At 57.5% G+C, this 15512-nt stretch overlaps 2 protein-coding genes and 1 long non-coding RNA gene across 4 annotated transcripts in view; 2 read left to right on the top strand and 1 right to left on the bottom strand.

The window, feature by feature from the left end:
* The first annotated feature begins 1579 nt into the window (after window positions 1-1579).
* BRF2 (BRF2 general transcription factor IIIB subunit) lies at window positions 1580-6408 on the top strand. Its single transcript, XM_068920705.1, has 4 exons — window positions 1580-1758; window positions 2570-2629; window positions 2992-3313; window positions 4220-6408. The coding sequence occupies exons 1-4, from the start codon at window positions 1599-1601 to the stop codon at window positions 4929-4931; spliced, it is 1254 nt and encodes a 417-aa protein (XP_068776806.1). The 5' UTR covers window positions 1580-1598; the 3' UTR covers window positions 4932-6408.
* A 66-nt stretch (window positions 6409-6474) lies between these two features.
* The window catches only part of ADGRA2 (adhesion G protein-coupled receptor A2), a 35156-nt gene continuing 26118 nt past the window's right edge, over window positions 6475-15512 (bottom strand). For both annotated transcript variants that reach the window (XM_068920703.1, XM_068920704.1), the window contains 4 exons: window positions 11729-11852; window positions 11385-11530; window positions 10725-10814; window positions 6475-10343 (listed from right to left, as the gene is read on the bottom strand). In XM_068920703.1, coding sequence (XP_068776804.1) covers window positions 9134-10343; window positions 10725-10814; window positions 11385-11530; window positions 11729-11852 — 1570 coding nt within the window. In that variant the 3' untranslated portion in view covers window positions 6475-9133. The remainder of the gene's footprint in view (window positions 10344-10724; window positions 10815-11384; window positions 11531-11728; window positions 11853-15512) is intronic.
* Window positions 11777-15257, top strand: LOC138062462 (uncharacterized). The gene is made up of 3 exons (XR_011136474.1): window positions 11777-11878; window positions 12825-13390; window positions 15009-15257. It is a non-coding gene; the product is annotated as an uncharacterized lncRNA (long non-coding RNA).

Raw genomic sequence — 15512 nt, 5'->3', positions numbered from 1 at the left:
TGTTTGCTTTGTCTTTTTTCATAGTGAATTCTGAGCTAGTAGCTCCAGAAAGTGGAGAATGTTGTATACTGAGATGCGAGGGAGATATGTGAATGCTACTCAATAGGTGTCTCTGGTTCGTCCAGCCTCTCTTGTAGCAGTCAGCTCTAAGCAGTTTTCTGTGACCATTGGAGTCATCTGATTTCTCGATAATTTCTCCTACTTGAAGTGTAAGATGTGCATTCTCACTCTTCCTGCATGTACCTCTGTCTCCTCACTAACTGTTCTGGTGGCAGCATGTGGACTGATGGTTTGACTTTAGAAATCAACTCAGGCTCACGAGTTATGTGAGCCGTGTGGGGAGGGAGGATCCACTAGACTGGTGCTTTGGATGAGTGGTGTGCGTATAGAAAGCAGGTTAAAAACGCAGTGGTTGTGCATCAGTGACCTGTAAAATGCAACTGTAGTCCATGGCGCTAAAAGAAGAGGACCTCATCCATTCCATGTGACAAGCACTGCTGCCCAAAACTCCTCATCCCCCAGGTATTTTTGGTTTAGTTCCATTTCTGTCAGCAATCTCTGCAGGAAGTTCACGGTAAACAGCTTGTGGGGTGGGGAAACCTGCTCGGCAAGCTCAACGTCAGGAGAATCAAGAGCTTCTGTGAAGCGAAAATGTGTGAAAGGTTCTTGGCCAGAGGTCTTGTTAAATCACCCTGGCAAAAGCACTGGTCCCTCAGACTCTAATTGTAATGGCCTTAAATTGCGGGTGGGGGATAAAAAGAAAGAAACGCACAGCCAGGCGGGAGCGTCAATCAGCCTTCCACTGTCTCGAGGACCTTTCAGCGTGAAACCTGTTTGTGCGGCGGCAGCCCTAAGTGCTACCGTGCCAATCCTCGCCGGTGGACGGTGACGCGTCGTGCGGCTGATGAGCGACGCAGCCAGCGGAAGGCGCCGGGCTTTGGGTCGGAGTTGGCTCCCGAGCCTTTCGTCCTCGTCTAGCTCTAATGAGGCATTGTAGAGGTGGCAGAGACAATAGAGGGACCGTCACCTCTGTGATGGCCTGGAAGAGACAAGCTGCGGCTGATCGGCCTCGGGCCTGGGAGGCTCGTATGGGATAAGCGGTTCCCTGGGAAGCGATGGAGCGCAGCGCCGGCTGCTGCCCTCGTGGCCTTGGGACGCGGCCCCGAGTTATTACCCCTCTCCCGAGCCGTTTTGCCGAGGGCTCCGCGCTGCCGGGGGAGCAGCGCCTAAAACCTCGCCAGCCCTGCCGCAGCGGCCCTGCTTTGGGGTGAAGTTTTCCCCTTTTTCCAGGCTGAGCTGCGTGCGGCTGCTTGGCTGCCAGGGCGCAGCCGCCACCTCGGCCTCCTGCTGCCCCGAGGAAGGGTTTGGCGCGGAGGTAGGCCCGGAGCGAGCCCGGCAGCGCGGCGGGGTCGGGTCCGGCCCGGCCCGCTCTGCCCCGGGCTGGCGGGGGGGAGGAACGCGCGGCGCCGGAACGCGGCGTGCGCGGGCGCCGCTGCCGGCCGGACGCGCGGCGGCGGCGGACGGGAGGCGGCGGCGCGATTGGCTGGCGCGGGTGCACCCGGCTCAACGGTCCCCCCGACGCGGCGGAGGCGGCGGCGATGATGGCGGCGGGGGCGAGGAGCTGCCCGGCCTGCGGCTCCTCCGCCCTGGTGGAGGACGCGCACTACGCGCAGCAGCAGCTGGTGTGCGCCGCCTGCGGCTGCGTCTTGGCTGAGGGGCTCCTCACTACCACCTACGCCGAGGAGGAGCACCTGCGAGGTGGGGCCGGGCCCCCCGGGCCTGCCTCCCCTTCCCGGGCCTACCCCCCCGGGCCGCCTGCCCCCCCCCGGGACCCCCCCAGGCCTGCTTCCCCTTCTCGGGCCTGCCCCCCCCCCGGGCCGCCTGCCCCCCCCGGGACCCCCCCAGGCCTGCTTCCCCTTCTCGGGCCTCCCCCCCCCCCCGGGCCTACCCCCTCCCGGGCCCCTCTGGCTCTGCTCCCCCCCCCCCCAAAGCGGTTATATTCGGCCTGGCGCAAAACCGTCCCTCCAAACAGCTTGTTCTGGCAGTCCGCGAGCCGTGGGCCCGTTCCCAAGCGGCCGCCGCCGCGCCTGCAGCCCCCCGTCCGTCTGCGGCCGGCTCGGGCCAGCGGCCGCCAAGGTGCCTGCGTGGAGGTGGCGATGCCCCGCGGGGTCCGCAGCTTCCCCCTTCTCGCCCCAAGCGAAAGACCAGCGCGGTTTTTTTGTTTATGGGGCCAGATTGGTAGCGCAGTTGTGCTGGTGCGAGGTGTGGAACTAGGCTAGGCTGCTTTTGGCACTTGAGTCTCTTGTATCAATACAGCAGGAGCCCTGAGGCCGTTTGCTCTAACATCTGCAGGGAAGCGATAGCTTGGAGAGCGCCCGGGGCCAGAAACCCCCTGTACAATTGTCTGAGAGAGCCTGTGCTGCCAGCCCTCGTTCAGTGGCCTTGAGGAACTGCCAGTTCTGGAAACTGCAGTCTGGTCCCTTGGGCATCCGGTTGCACGAGATCTAAGTGGCTCTGTCCCCAGGATGTCAGAGCGCGGTTACCTGGCCTAACGCCTGTTGTTTTTCAGAGGTGGCCTATTCCCAGAGCACGGGCCAGAAAGAGCAGCTGAGTCGCTGTGTGCAGCGAGGTAAGAGCCTGCCATTCAGTTTCAGTCATATACTGTCTCTGCTTTGCTGCCTTAGTCCAATTTGCATAATGTATTTGTAATGTTGTGATAAGTTAAAAGCTATAGGGAGCTGGCAGTAAAACATGAAGAAAGCAGTTAGTTCTGCGTCCAGCTGGTGCTTGCCAGCCAACTGCCTTACCTGCATGAAGAGAGCTGGGGAAAAGTCTTTGTGTGCAGTTTACGGGGCTGCAGCGGCCAGGCTGCTCTCGTGCCTTTGCCCGAGTCTGGCTGAATACCGGCTGCGCTGTGATATCAGGGAGAGAGGTATATAAGGAGAGATGCATATCTTGAGCTGATCTTAAAAGGATGTTGTCTTCTCACAGGGATCAAGCGGGTCCAGGACCTCTGTAAAGTCCTCCAGCTCCCATCGGTGTTCGAGGAAACGGCTGTGTCGTACTTCCAGCGAGCTCTCCAACATCCCTCCTTCCACCTGGTCAGTCTGGAGAAGAAGGAGCTTCTGGGGGGCTGCTGCGTCTTTGTGACTTGTCGGCAGCACAACTGGCCCCTGACGATGGGAACGATCTGCTCCCTCCTTTACGCCAAGAAGGAGCTGTTCGCCAGCGTCTACCTGAGCGTGCAGAAGGAGCTCGAGCTGTCCGTACCAGCGCTGAGTCTGATGGATCTGGCGAAGACGCACCTCAGTAGGTAACATAACCGCTTGCATACTGGCAATTCAGAGCTCTGCATTTTACACTGACGTAGGGGAAAGCTTCTAAAATGCAGCCCTTGCCAGGCCAGAAGGCTGTAAGCGCACACAGAGATCTGTGCTATTTTCTAGGCATATTTTTGCTGAGGACATGAAGGCAAAGCCCAGATCATCTAAATTGTATTCCCTTGGATTGTTCACAGCCTTGCATACTAAGTGGGGCGGCATATTTACAGAGAGCCCTTGAAACTGGATCGTGGTACTCTTGCGGTAGCACCTACAGTTCATGATCTGAGAGTGTACTTTGCTGTCCCTTGATTAAAAATGGCATCAAGTTCTTACTATGGCCAGCAATTTTAGTATAACAAAGTAGCCAGGAGGTGGACGTGAGCAAATGAAGGAGCAATACCTCCCTGTTTGCTTGCTGATGTCCTGGAGGGAACGACTCGAGGGTTTGACGTGGCTTTAACAGAACTGTCGTGGCTTTTGCCTCCTGTGTCATAGTTTGGGCTGGGATTCTTCTCTCCCTGCCCCTTACTCTTCAGTTTGGAGAGCAGGCAGCGCAGGGGCTTTGCTAGGTGATAGGAGCAAAGGCCCGTCTCAGGAGCGGGGTGCGCTTGCTCTAAAGGGCATTACTGTAGCTCTCAGTTTACTTAAGTGTTGCGTGGTATTGGTGGCTCTCTCCCTGTTGGCTAAGCAGAGTGAGCTGTATCAAACCTTGGAGGCTGGAGCAGAGGTGATCTGTCATATGAGTCTGTTTCTGGGACAGGGTATGTCCATGCTTTATTTGTGCTGCACCGTGGCTCCCTCCTTCCCACGCCTGTTGCAGCTGCGTGGGCAGCCAGGTCTAATGCTTCCCTGTGCCCCAGTAGCTGATGCTAATGGCAGGCTCTCTGCTCTTGCAGTTTCAGGCTGTTTCAACGCGCAGCTGACATCCCTGCCCCTTTCGTGGAGGACAAGGAGAAGATGGTAACGCGAACGATGCAGATTGTGGAGCTGGCCAGCGAGACGTGGCTGGTCACGGGCCGGCATCCTGTTCCCATCGTCACCGCCGCAGCGTTCCTGTCGTGGCAGTCGCTGCAGCCTGCCGCCCGCCTGACGTGCACCTTCACGCGGTTCTGCAGGGTGGCGGGTGTCGATCTGCCTCCGCCGGCCCACCTGAGGCTGAAAGAGCTTCACGAAATCCTGCTGAGAATGGCGTCCCAGCTCGCTTGGCTGAGGGTGTTTAACATGGACAAGAAAACGGTCATCAAGCACATCGGGGACCTACTGCAACACCGAATTTTTCTGCTGAAGAAATCTTTCTGTGCAGAGGACGCAGAGGAGCAGCGTGCTGGAGCCCAGGGTGAGGGCTCCCCCGGCTCCTCTCTGGCCGCAGGAGGGGCCGCGCAGGAGGAGGTGCGTCCCTTGGAAGGGAAACGTCAGCGTGACGGGGGACGGAGGCCCTTGCTGCCGCCCTGCCTCATCAAGCCAAGGAAGAGGCTCCGCACAGCAGCCCCAAGCGCTTCGGACCTTGCCATCACCGGAGATGAGCCCATCTCCGACAGTGAAATAGAGCAGTACCTGAGGGGCCAAGAGGAGATCCAGGCATTCAGAAAGGCCAAGGCATGGCCGTGAACCCACCGGCTCCTGGCTGGTCCGGAGCAGAGCGCTGCTGGGAGCACTGGGGCAGCAGAGGGTGAGGAGCTGACAGCCTGAAGCCTGATGGTAACAGAGCCACCGTAACCACAAGGACAGTCGTCCAAGGGAACGGGGCAACGCGGGGAGCAGTGGGCTATCTCCTGTTGAGTGTTCGGTGGCTGGACCAGAATGAGGCTTTTATGGAGTAACTGTTCTGGGTTGCCTTGTATTTCTCTTAGAAGTAAATAGAACTACAGGTGCCAGAAGTGGTTTCTGGACTCCCTTATGAAGGGAGCTTCGTAACTTCTGGTAAAATGTGTTTTGGCTAATCCAAGTATGGTAGGGCAGATGTCTCGAGCGAGTCCAACGAGTCGGCGTACTAACGCAGAGGTAAAACGGGGATCTCAGTGCACAGGAGAGAGCCAGCCGAGCGTCCTTTCCTCAGAAGCGGTTGGTCAGTCAGAGTCATTGTGGTTCGCCGGCCGACAGCCAGTCTCACGGGGTGAAAGGGCTTTTGATGGCCTTTCTCCTGCCTTGGCTCGCAGCCGCAGTGCAGGGCCGCGCGTTCATGTAGGCAGCTGAACCGACACCCTGTTTGCAGGGAGCACGTCAGAGAAGGTGGGCAGCTACCTGTGCTGGTGCTGCCGAGGAGCTGAGAGCGGCCCAGGCTGGTAGTGTCAGTAACACCAAAGCTGAATTCCTCCTCGAGTTGTCTGCCTGTCTTTGCTTCCTCGCTGATACGTGCCTGGCCTTACCTGATCTACGGGGATGCGTTTGGAGCCAGCGGCTTTGTGTTGCGCATCCTACTCCCTGTAACTGTTGGCGTGAGGAGGGCTCTGTCAGTCAGTGTCATCAGTGCTTCGATCTGTGGCAATGTGAAATTGCAGTCGTAATTTTTGTGTTTTGGGAGGGAGGGAGGGAGAAGTACCGTCCTAACGGTGCCTGGTTATACCAGTGTCTGGTTATTGTAGGGTAACATGAGAGGGAAGGTAGAGGTTTCCGGCCCTCTCATTGGCACTGGTTTTGTGGAGCTTTGCTCGAGCTTTTCCGGGGGGGTCTCTTACGTTGTCTTGCACGTCACCTGCTTTGGCAGGCGGGGAGGGTGGGTTCGTGACCAGGTGAGAAGGGGCACCTTCATTTGTTGCTCCGCTTTCTGAGGAAAAGGCAAATGGCAAATCTAAATGCTGCGGCCCGTTTGCCAGATAACCTGCGCTCCCTGAACTGTGTATGTGAGGAGTAACATGAAGTAGGTCTTTGTGGTGTTCTGGAGTTGCCCGCCTTAGGTATAACAGGGGTCCCTTGGGAAACTCGGCTTGGCTCGTGTCCGAGAGGAAGACTATCCCAGCTCAGTTAAGTAAGTGATGTGAAGCTGCTGGAAATCTGTGGCAACTGTGCAGCTCTTGATGGTACGATTATAGCACTGCTGGCTCTTCATTTCAAAGTAATGCTTAACTCAATAAAACAGTGACCTCTATGTGCCTACCGGTCTGTTGTATTTGAGCGGCGAAGTCTGCAAAAAAATAACGGTAGATCTTGGCAGATTTGCAAATCTTTAATATATTAAACAAAACATATCTGCTAGAAACATTCTATTCATATAAAAATGCAAAAAGACCCCTTTAAAGACATTTCTTTGGCATATTTTCCCCTCCCTCCCCCACGTATATTGCAAGAAGCTCTCTGTTGATATGTCGTTTGCTTGTAATGTAAACAGACAAAGAAAGTGAAATTAATAATACAAAGCTTTTTATATAATACTGTCACAGTGCAGCAAGCATATAAAACAACTCAGCATCAGCAAGACCGTGTAGGCTGCAGTATTGACATAACAATTCAAATTGTATTAAATACAAGGCGCGATAAAACATGTGCTGTTAAGCAGTCAGTCGGTCAGAGAAGTCTAAACAGGCTGGGGAGGGCGCGAACCGCAGTAAGGCTGCTGGTATTCCAGCCCTGCGGGATGACGGGTTTCCGAAGGGAGAGGAGCTAGTTGCTGAAGGTGGGAAAACTGTCAGTAAGTGCTTTTGACTCCATTTACTTCTGGATCCCCCCCCCCCCCCCCCCACACACACACACCCCGCCATCGGACATGGTGTGCATGTAAGGATTGACCTGCATGGCTTCTAGCACTTCTTGGTCCCCTGCCGATCCTCGCGACCCCTTGGGAGGTAGGTAAGTTGGTACATGTGGGGAAACTGAGGCACAGAGAGGCTGGAACAGCTTCGGCCTGAGGCCAGGCCAGGCTGGGGCTCCGCGTGCCGGAGGCCCCGGGCTCCTGGTCCGGCCTCCTCTGTCCTCCTCTCCCGCCTCAGACTGCGGCCGACAGGCAGGGCAGCTGGGAGATGCCTGCTCATAGCCAGCTGGCAGGTAAAACACACTGCCCGGCTCGAGCAGGCGCCGCGAGCCTGTCCTCAGCCCTGGGACACAGCTCCTGAAAGGCTGAAAGGGGCGCGGGGAAGGAAGGAGGAAGGACTCGCCTTTAAGGCCAGCTCTCGTCTTCCCTCGTGCCCCACGGGTCGCCTGTGAAGCTGCAGGCGCAGCTGGGCTGTGCAACAGCCACCAGCCCCTTAGCTGCTCGGTGGCTGCCGCCGCCACGTGCCGCAGCAGGCAGAGGAGCGCAGAGCCCCGTCGCAAGGCACAGGGTGGTACAGGCAGCACATTGCATCGAACTGTAGCAAAACGGGTACAGGATGCCCCTTGCCTGGCAGCGCAGTAAATAACAGTCTCTGGCGTTTCAGGAAACCCCCTCTAAGGCAATCGAAGCTTGGCCTGTGGACGCTCCCAGAGCCTGCTGCTGCCTGGGATGAGTGAGTGAGTATCTCCATTTTCATTTGTGTGCTAGAAAAAAAGGTGGACTTGGGTTTTAAAAGGGGAAAATAAGTGCTAATCCAAGTTCCCGCCCCTTGAAAATGTCATCTGAACTGTCCATAGGAATGTGTCAAATGTAGTCATCGGCATCGCTCCAGGCAGGACAGGCCCTTTGTTTCCCAGGAGCAGCCCCAGCCCCTGCAGCGCTCTTCCCCCTCTTGCCTTCCGTGGGCCAGACTCGGAGGCTGTTAATTGTGGGGCTTTTTGGTGCTTTGGCTTCCTAAGAACAAAGGCAGGTAGTTTCTGAATATACTCAAGTGGATTAAGGATGAGGACTTGCTTTTGTGTTTCTGGCCACAGTTCGACTCTTTGGTTCTTTGGAGGAGATTGTTAATCTTTGCTCACCGTGCGGCTGGGCAGCGGGGCCCCCTGGGAGCCTGTCACTGCCCCGTCAGCCGGCCTGTTTGCATAGTTGATGCCTCAGAGGCCACCAGCCCGATGAGGGAGTGTTTCCTTGCAGAGATTTTAGCGTCTGGCATGAGAACAGTGCAGACGATCGCCTTCGTTCGCCACGGTGGCATCTCTTACCTTGTGCTTGTTTTTACCTATGGCTTTTACTTTGGCAGCTCGGTAACCCACAGGGCTAAATATTGTCTTTTAAGATCGTGGATAAAAATGCTCGCATTTAAAAGCGTTCCAAACCGAGAAGCTTCTCTCTGACTCTTTCAGAAAAAGCTTATTTAGGCTAGGGGCGAACGAGCGTCCGCGCTATGGCATCTTTACGTCGAGGGCGCTAGTTCTGGTCTCCTCTGCCCCAGCGGGAACATTGCAGTCGTGGCATGAACAAGCTATTGCCAAAACTCCCAGGGGCATGTTCGCTCTTCGAAGAACACTGACATGTAACATGTAGGCACTTGCATCAGTTACCCATCTGTCTATACATATATACATACAATAATATAGAGATTTGAAAAATAGACATTTGTTTCCTCTGTATATAATAAAATAGCATTTAGGGTCAGTCTGAAGTGACATGCAAAAGTGATTAAATTACTGTTGCAATTCAGGCTGCTGAAGAGCAAAGATTGCCTTTCACCTCGAGACTCAGCGCCGCCGTGGTCGGTGTCCCAGGAAGCGTCAACATCCTCCTTCTCCCGGTTGGATCGGGTCTGGCGTCACCCTCTGCCCGGCAGCCGAGCGAAAGCGTCTGGGCTGCGCCGCCTGGTCCTGTCTAGTGCACTTAGCAATTCTCAGAAGCCCTCAGCTCCACAAAGACTGCGCTTGACTTCTGGCAGATGCCCTTAGCAGCTCCAGCCACCACTCCCAAGCCGCCCTGCTGCCCGAGGAGGAATGTGCGATGGTGCTGCGGCCGTCTGGTCCTTTCACATCCTTTATACGGTAGTTTCGCTCTTCCACAGGCCGGTCTTCATCCCGGCCACGCTGTCAGCGCTGGCAAGGTCGATGTCGTACTTGCTCCCTTTGAGTGCCCCGTTATGGCTGGCCACATTGAGCGGGTAGGACCGGCGCTTCGTCTCCTTCTCCATGGCGTTGGCCTGCCGGAGGTTGTCCCTGCTGGCGCTCCTCCGGCGAGCCTTGCCGAAGTCCGGCGCCTGCCGGCCGCCGTCGCTGCCTTCAGACTGGCTCGGCGCTGTCTCCCCTTCCGGGGGGGCCACGACCTGCGTCCCCACGTGGCTGTTGTTCAAGGGGCTGTTCCTGCTGCTGTGGTAGCTCTCGGAGTGGCTGTTGTGGATGCTCCCGCTCTCGCTGGAGGGGTGGTCCGAGGCAGGGCCCCGCAGCATTTTCAAGCGGTGATGCTTCCCTTCCCGGTACTGCTTCGGTCTGCTCTTATGGTTCCTGCGGCCGTGGAGGTTGTTGGCGTGCCGGGTTGCGCCGGTTTTGTCAGGCTCCTCGTAAGAGGCCGGGCGGGCCGGACAGGCGTCCGTCTGGCTCTGTGCCACCTGCAGGTTGGTGAGCTTGCAGTGGCCCACAGTCGAGTTGGTGCTGCTGGGCGACGAGGAGGACTTGATGGAATGGGCTGCCTCCGGGTTGCACCCGATGAAGACCTGTGAGCCGTCCTCCACCGCCACGCCGGGATGGACGTACGCCTGCATAGGCAATGCGTTCCTGTAGGACGGGCAGCAGCTGAACCAGGAGTTGAGCACGTCCCGACGCCGCACGCAGTGGTGAATGAAGATGAAGAGCCCCAGCACCACGGCTGTGACTCCATAGAGGCAGCTGAAGATGACGTTCAGGTACCAGCGCTGCGATACAGCCATGGCTCCAAACGTCCACAGGGCCACGTACAAGGAATGCGTGGTGACCAGTGCCCAGAATTGCACCTGTAGGGAGTAGATGCCGTCCACCTCAGGGCAGGGCGTCCCTGAGTTCAGCGTCACTGAGATGGACCCGGAGTCTGTCAAGAGATTCCCACTGCCTCCCAGCCTTGGCGGTGTCTCGAGCGGCTCGGGGGCATCTTTCCGGCTCGACGATTGGCACCGGAGGTTGAGCCCGGCGCAGAGGAAGTAAATCCAGGTAATGAGCACAATGAAAGCCACGGGAACATAGAAAGCACCGAGGCTGGGCCTCCACACCAGCCAGCAGCTGTAAGGGAGAAAAGGGGGCTCAGATCAGCAGACCCACAGCCTGCCTGCCCAGCGGCCACGCGGAGCTTTCTGCTGCAGCCCCCGTCGCAGTCCTCGGCGCTCGGCACCCTTCCCCCAGTGGGTCCCTAAGAGACAGGCTTTGTGGAGGTGCAGTGGCCGCAGCCATGCCCCGTGGCCTGCCTCGAGGCCTCCTGAGGGGCTTGTCCACTGGACAGCCTGGCTAGAGGCTTCCAGACACACGGGTAGCTCCAGCACAGACCTCTCTGATCTTTGCAAAGTGCGCCTTGATTCCCAGTGCCACCAGTTCCCTTTCCCCTTTCCCAGGCAAAAGGAGGCAACACGCTCAGTGGGGAAGGTGTTGCCACGTGGGGGCACTTACTATGGGTTGTTATCGTGATAGTTGTGGATGTTAACAGCCGCTGTGATGCCGCAGATGATGAGGGGGATCCCGCCTGCAATAAGGTAGAACCTGCAAGGAGAGGAGGTGGCGGTGTTACTGCTCACTGAGGGCGAGCGCTCGGGCTGGCCCGGCGCCACGGGGCTCTTTGCACGAGGCTGTTGGCAGCCAGCGGGGTCTTTGATTTTGTAGGCTGCTCGCACAGCTATGGAGTGATTTTGTAGCCTGCTCGCACAAATATAGATGTGCCATTTGGGAAAGGGGGAGGGTGTCTCCCCACGGTAAAATGCTGGAGCACATGCAGGGGTGATGAGAAACGGGACTGCGCAGGCAAGCGGGGAGAGGGGCCAGGATGGTGCAGAGGATGCAGAGACAGAGCCTGTCCTGGGAGAAATGGGTAGGATGGGAAATGGGCCGGCATGATCGCTTTTTAAAAGACAGGAGCAAGTCCTGCCCCTGCCCTACTTCATCTGTGACCCGGAACAGCACTTGGCCTCTGGCAGGACCGAAATCTCTGTAGGGGCCCTCGGGGCAGAGCGAAGGTTTCGCTGCTCCCCTGAGGGTGTGCAGGGCTGAGGCAGAGCCTGCCGAGTGAAGGGACCCTCTGGGGTGCGTGCCGGGGGTGGGAGGAAGTGTCTCTACCGTAGCATGGGCCGAGGAGCCGGCTGGGACGCGTCCCCGTCCTGCTGCTGGGGCGCCTTCCAGGTCACTTCTTTGTAGAGGACCCTGGCCTTCACTGCCATCCAGAGCAGGGTGGACAGGGAGGAGTAGTGCAAAATGATGCCGACCTGTGGGGTAGAGGCAATAAGGTGAGTAAGTGGGAGGTCGCTGCTGTCGCCGCACACGGGTCCCCCCGGTCGCAGTTGGGGCTCAGGTCCTGCGGTCGCTGGCTGTGGAGCCTGGCAGGGTGAAACCTGGCTTTGCTGTTTGGCTTTGTGTTTGCAGCGCAAGCCTGCTGTCGCAAAGTAGGACACGGCAGTACCTACCGCTTGGCAGACGATCAGGTAGCTGGTGAGAGTGATGCCTCCTGCGAAGACGGCAGAGGTCATGGCGATGTGGAAGCAGAGGTTAAGCAGCATGTGCCAGCACTTCCGCGTGATGTGGATGGCCCTGCAAGAGAGGCACAAATCGCTGCGGTGAGATACCGTCCGGTCAGGGATGGAGTCCCGGGGGCTGCGTATGCGCTGCCTGGGAGAGCCCTTGCTCGAGGCTAAGCTCGCGGCCAGGCCAGGGCTCTCCCTGCCGTGCTGGGGACACACTCCAGCACAGGGAGTCGCGGGGGCCATGACCCCGGTGGCGGTGCAGGGCTGTCCACAAGCACGGGGAGGGGGCTGGTGACGGCCTTGCTGCTCCCAGCAAATCTGGACGTGCTGCTCTGGAGAGCGGCTTTGAGGGGCTGCCCTTGCCTTGGTGCGTGTTGGAGGTGGAGGCTGCTGGGAGCCTCTGAGCAGGAGTGAGGGATGGTTTTGGATGCTGCCCTGAGCCCAGTGCTGGGTAAATACGACCAGAGCGCTTGCCCTGGCCTCGAGGGGTTCGGTGTGGTTGGGCACTAAACCTGACAGCTCCTGAGGTTGCACCCAAACCGCGTGTGCCAGGAGATCCCCCCGGGATGTCCTCTAGCCCCGAGCTTGCTCCTGGGCTGAAGTGCAGAGAAGACTGTGAGGAAGCAAGAGGTGGGGAGGTGGCCTGGGAGGTGGGGGTCGGACCAGTGGTGCCTCCCGCTGTGGCCTCCTGTCCACGTGGGGATGTGTCATGGGGCACGATGTCTGCAGGCACAGGGTGTGATGGCAGCTCTGCCCTTTCCCTGCGACTGGCTGGTAACTTGGTAAGGTTGGTAACTCCTGGGCTCTGGCTGTGCGCAGGGGTTCACAGCCTGTCGTGTGAGGCGCTCCCGGGGCTGATTTGCCTGATTGCCCATCTGTCTTCTGTGGTGGCCTTGCCCATAGCCCTTCTTGCTTCCTCTTGTCCTGGGGTGGTGTCCTCGGCTTGGTTGTGTCTGGGTCTTCTCACAGCATGTTGGTGTCACGCTTGTGGATGTCAGCAGCTGTTGTCTGACTCTGTGCTGTCCCTATGGCCGTGCAGAGACTGGAGCTGCTTGCAGCAGGCAGGCGGCGCGCCGTGGGGCTCATTCGGGTGTCCGTTCCTGGTGTCTGCTGTCAGCAGCCGAGACTGGTGCTGCGCACCTGGCTGGTGGGTCCTAGGATCTGCATTGGTGTGGGTGGGCAGACTTTGGAGCAGGGGGGTTGTGGCGGTCCCCAGAGGCAATGCTTCCCCGAGCGACTGGAGCACACGTTGCGGGGGGAGGCCTGATGCCTCCCTGCCCGTGTTAAGGGGATCCTGACGCACATAGGTGCTTGTATGGCTGCATTATTCTAGCTGATAATGCAGTTCTCCTTTGCAGCCCAGGCCAAATCTGTGCAAGGAGAGTGGCCTCATGGTCAGCCTGCTGTTGGATCGCCCCGAGGAGCTCAGGGTTATTTGTGGACCTGTCTCATGATGTCTGCATGTGTCCCCTGCCCTGGGTTGCAGAAGTGAAGACGTCCCAGTGCCGAATCTCTGGGGATCCTGGTGCTGATGGTGCTCCTCCAGAGCCGGAGAGGCTCCTCTGGGCCATACAGCCCCTGAAGCTTGTTTCCTGCTCTGGCCCGGTGAGTGCTCAATGCTGGCATGGCGTTGCTGGTGCAGGGCCCCTGCTGCAGGTGGCTGCGTTTTTGCCCCGATAGCTGCCTGGGCTGCCCTGTGGTTGCAAGGCTGTAGCCCTGTACTGTGGTTTTGCCATTGCTGGTATCAGGTGCTGAGCTTTATGCGTTTGTGAGGGCTCATGACGGAGCCCTGTTGTTTCTGAGCTTTCTAGACCTGGTTGCTGCTTTCTTGTCATGCTGTGCAGCTGGAATAGCAGTTTCCTCTGGCACAGGTGGTTATGGCTAACGATGTGCGCTCCTCTTGCTTATGGTCATGTGGTACAGCTTATCTGGCCAGCAGTGACACGTAGGGCTTGTGGTCAGTGTGAGTCCTGATGACTGTACAGGGATGGTGCAGAATAGAGGAAGGGGCCTGGTGTGACAGCAGAGGCTGTGCGAGGTGGAGACCCAGGATGTGAGGATGGGGGTGATAAGAGCTGGGACACAGGCTTGGTCCTGGAGACCCCGTGGCTATAAAGGACTCTCCACTGGGCAGGTGAAGAGAAACAGCCCTGGAGCTGAGCAAAAGTGATGCTCGAGGCAGAGATGGAGATTGAGGAGCACTTTTCTAATAGGGAGGAAAATGTAGTAAGCAAGCAGAGTAAGAAATTAAGTAAGTGTGAATGTGATGTGGAAGTAAGCAAATAAGTGTGGTGCAATCAAGGCGTACATGTGTCTTGGGCCACCAAGGAAAATAAGTCACTTTAATTAAGTAACTAGAAAGTGAAAACTAAATAGAATCTGGCTTGAGGAAGAAGGGACTGTGGACATAAAGGTGTTCTTGTAGGTGAGGGGGTGTCAATGGCTTGTCATCATCCTCCTCACCATGAGCAGGAGACCACCACCCCCAGAAAACTGACAGGAAGAAAGAAAGGTGTTCCTGGTGCTGTTGACAATGCTGTTTGTATGGTATTATTATTATTACTGTTCTTATTGTGATTGTTGAGACTTGGTCAGTATGCACGTAATCTTTCTGAGTGAGTTGGTAGTAAGTAGATCCAGACTAATAGTGACGCTTGACTTAGATTAGTAAAATGTCAGGGGCTGTGAGAGGAGTGTTTGAGGCCTGAAGTGTAGTTGTGAAGTAGGACATAGGCTAAATAGGGTGGGGTTGTGGGAACTTTAAGCAAGATATTCAGTGTGACACTGCAGCATTCCCTAGGCTGGGAGGTAGCGATGGTGTCTGTCCTGGCAGACCTTCTGGTGTCCCGTATCTAATCTGTTGGATATTTCCTTCTGTCTTAGCAGGTGGAGTGCGCTTGTGCTGTCTGGGAGTCCCCAGGGCTGTGTTTATCAGCAGGCAGTTGTGCCCCCTCCCCGCAATCCTTACTGGTGCTCACTGGCCAGCTGGCTGCCTCAACGCCAGTGGAGGTGTGGGGCTGGTCTTGGTGATTGGGGCTGGTTTGCCACTTATGTGCTGAGGGGCAGGGCTGCAGCTCAGTCTTAGTGCTTGTGATTCTGGTGGTGGGTCTCTGGAGGGGCTGGGCAATGTGAGTCCTGCCCTGTGCTTATTGGGTGGGTACTTAGTGTTAGCTGGGGGGCAATGAGCGGGCTACTCTGAGCATTGCTGTGTGTTGCCTTGCAGGGCTGCTGGAGGAGCTGCAGAGAGCCCTGCTGCCTGGAGCTACCAGCCTGAGGGGCCCTGAGAGCTGCAGGAGAGGCCTTGGAGCTCCTCCCCACTCCCCAGATGGGCTGCTCCTGCACAGGAGAGGAACCTGAGGTTATGGAGCCTCCTTGGCTACTCCTCTTGGCTCCAAGGTGGCTAGGTGTTGCCTTGCAGGAGGAGCTGCAGAGTCCTGCAGCCTGGAGCTACCAACTGGGATAGGGCTCAGAGCTGCAGGAGAGGCCCTGGAGCTCCAGCGTCTGGGGGGGGGGTCCCTCCCAGACGGGCTACTCTTGCCCAGGAAAAGAGCTCGAGGCTGGGCTACCCAGGGCATGGAGCCTCCTTGGCTGCTTCTCTTGGCTCCAAGAGCCTGGAGCTCCAAGGAGGCTCCATGCCCTGGGTAGCCCAGCCTCCTTTCCTGGGCAAGAGCAACCCGTCTAGGGGGGACCCCCCCTGGACACTGGAGCTCCAGGGCCTCCAAGAGGC

The sequence above is a fragment of the Struthio camelus genome, chromosome 27 (assembly GCF_040807025.1).
Source record: "Struthio camelus isolate bStrCam1 chromosome 27, bStrCam1.hap1, whole genome shotgun sequence".
Taxonomy (NCBI): domain Eukaryota; kingdom Metazoa; phylum Chordata; class Aves; order Struthioniformes; family Struthionidae; genus Struthio; species Struthio camelus.
Note: the sequence above shows the minus strand (reverse complement) of the source record. Positions and strands in the feature narration are given on the sequence as shown.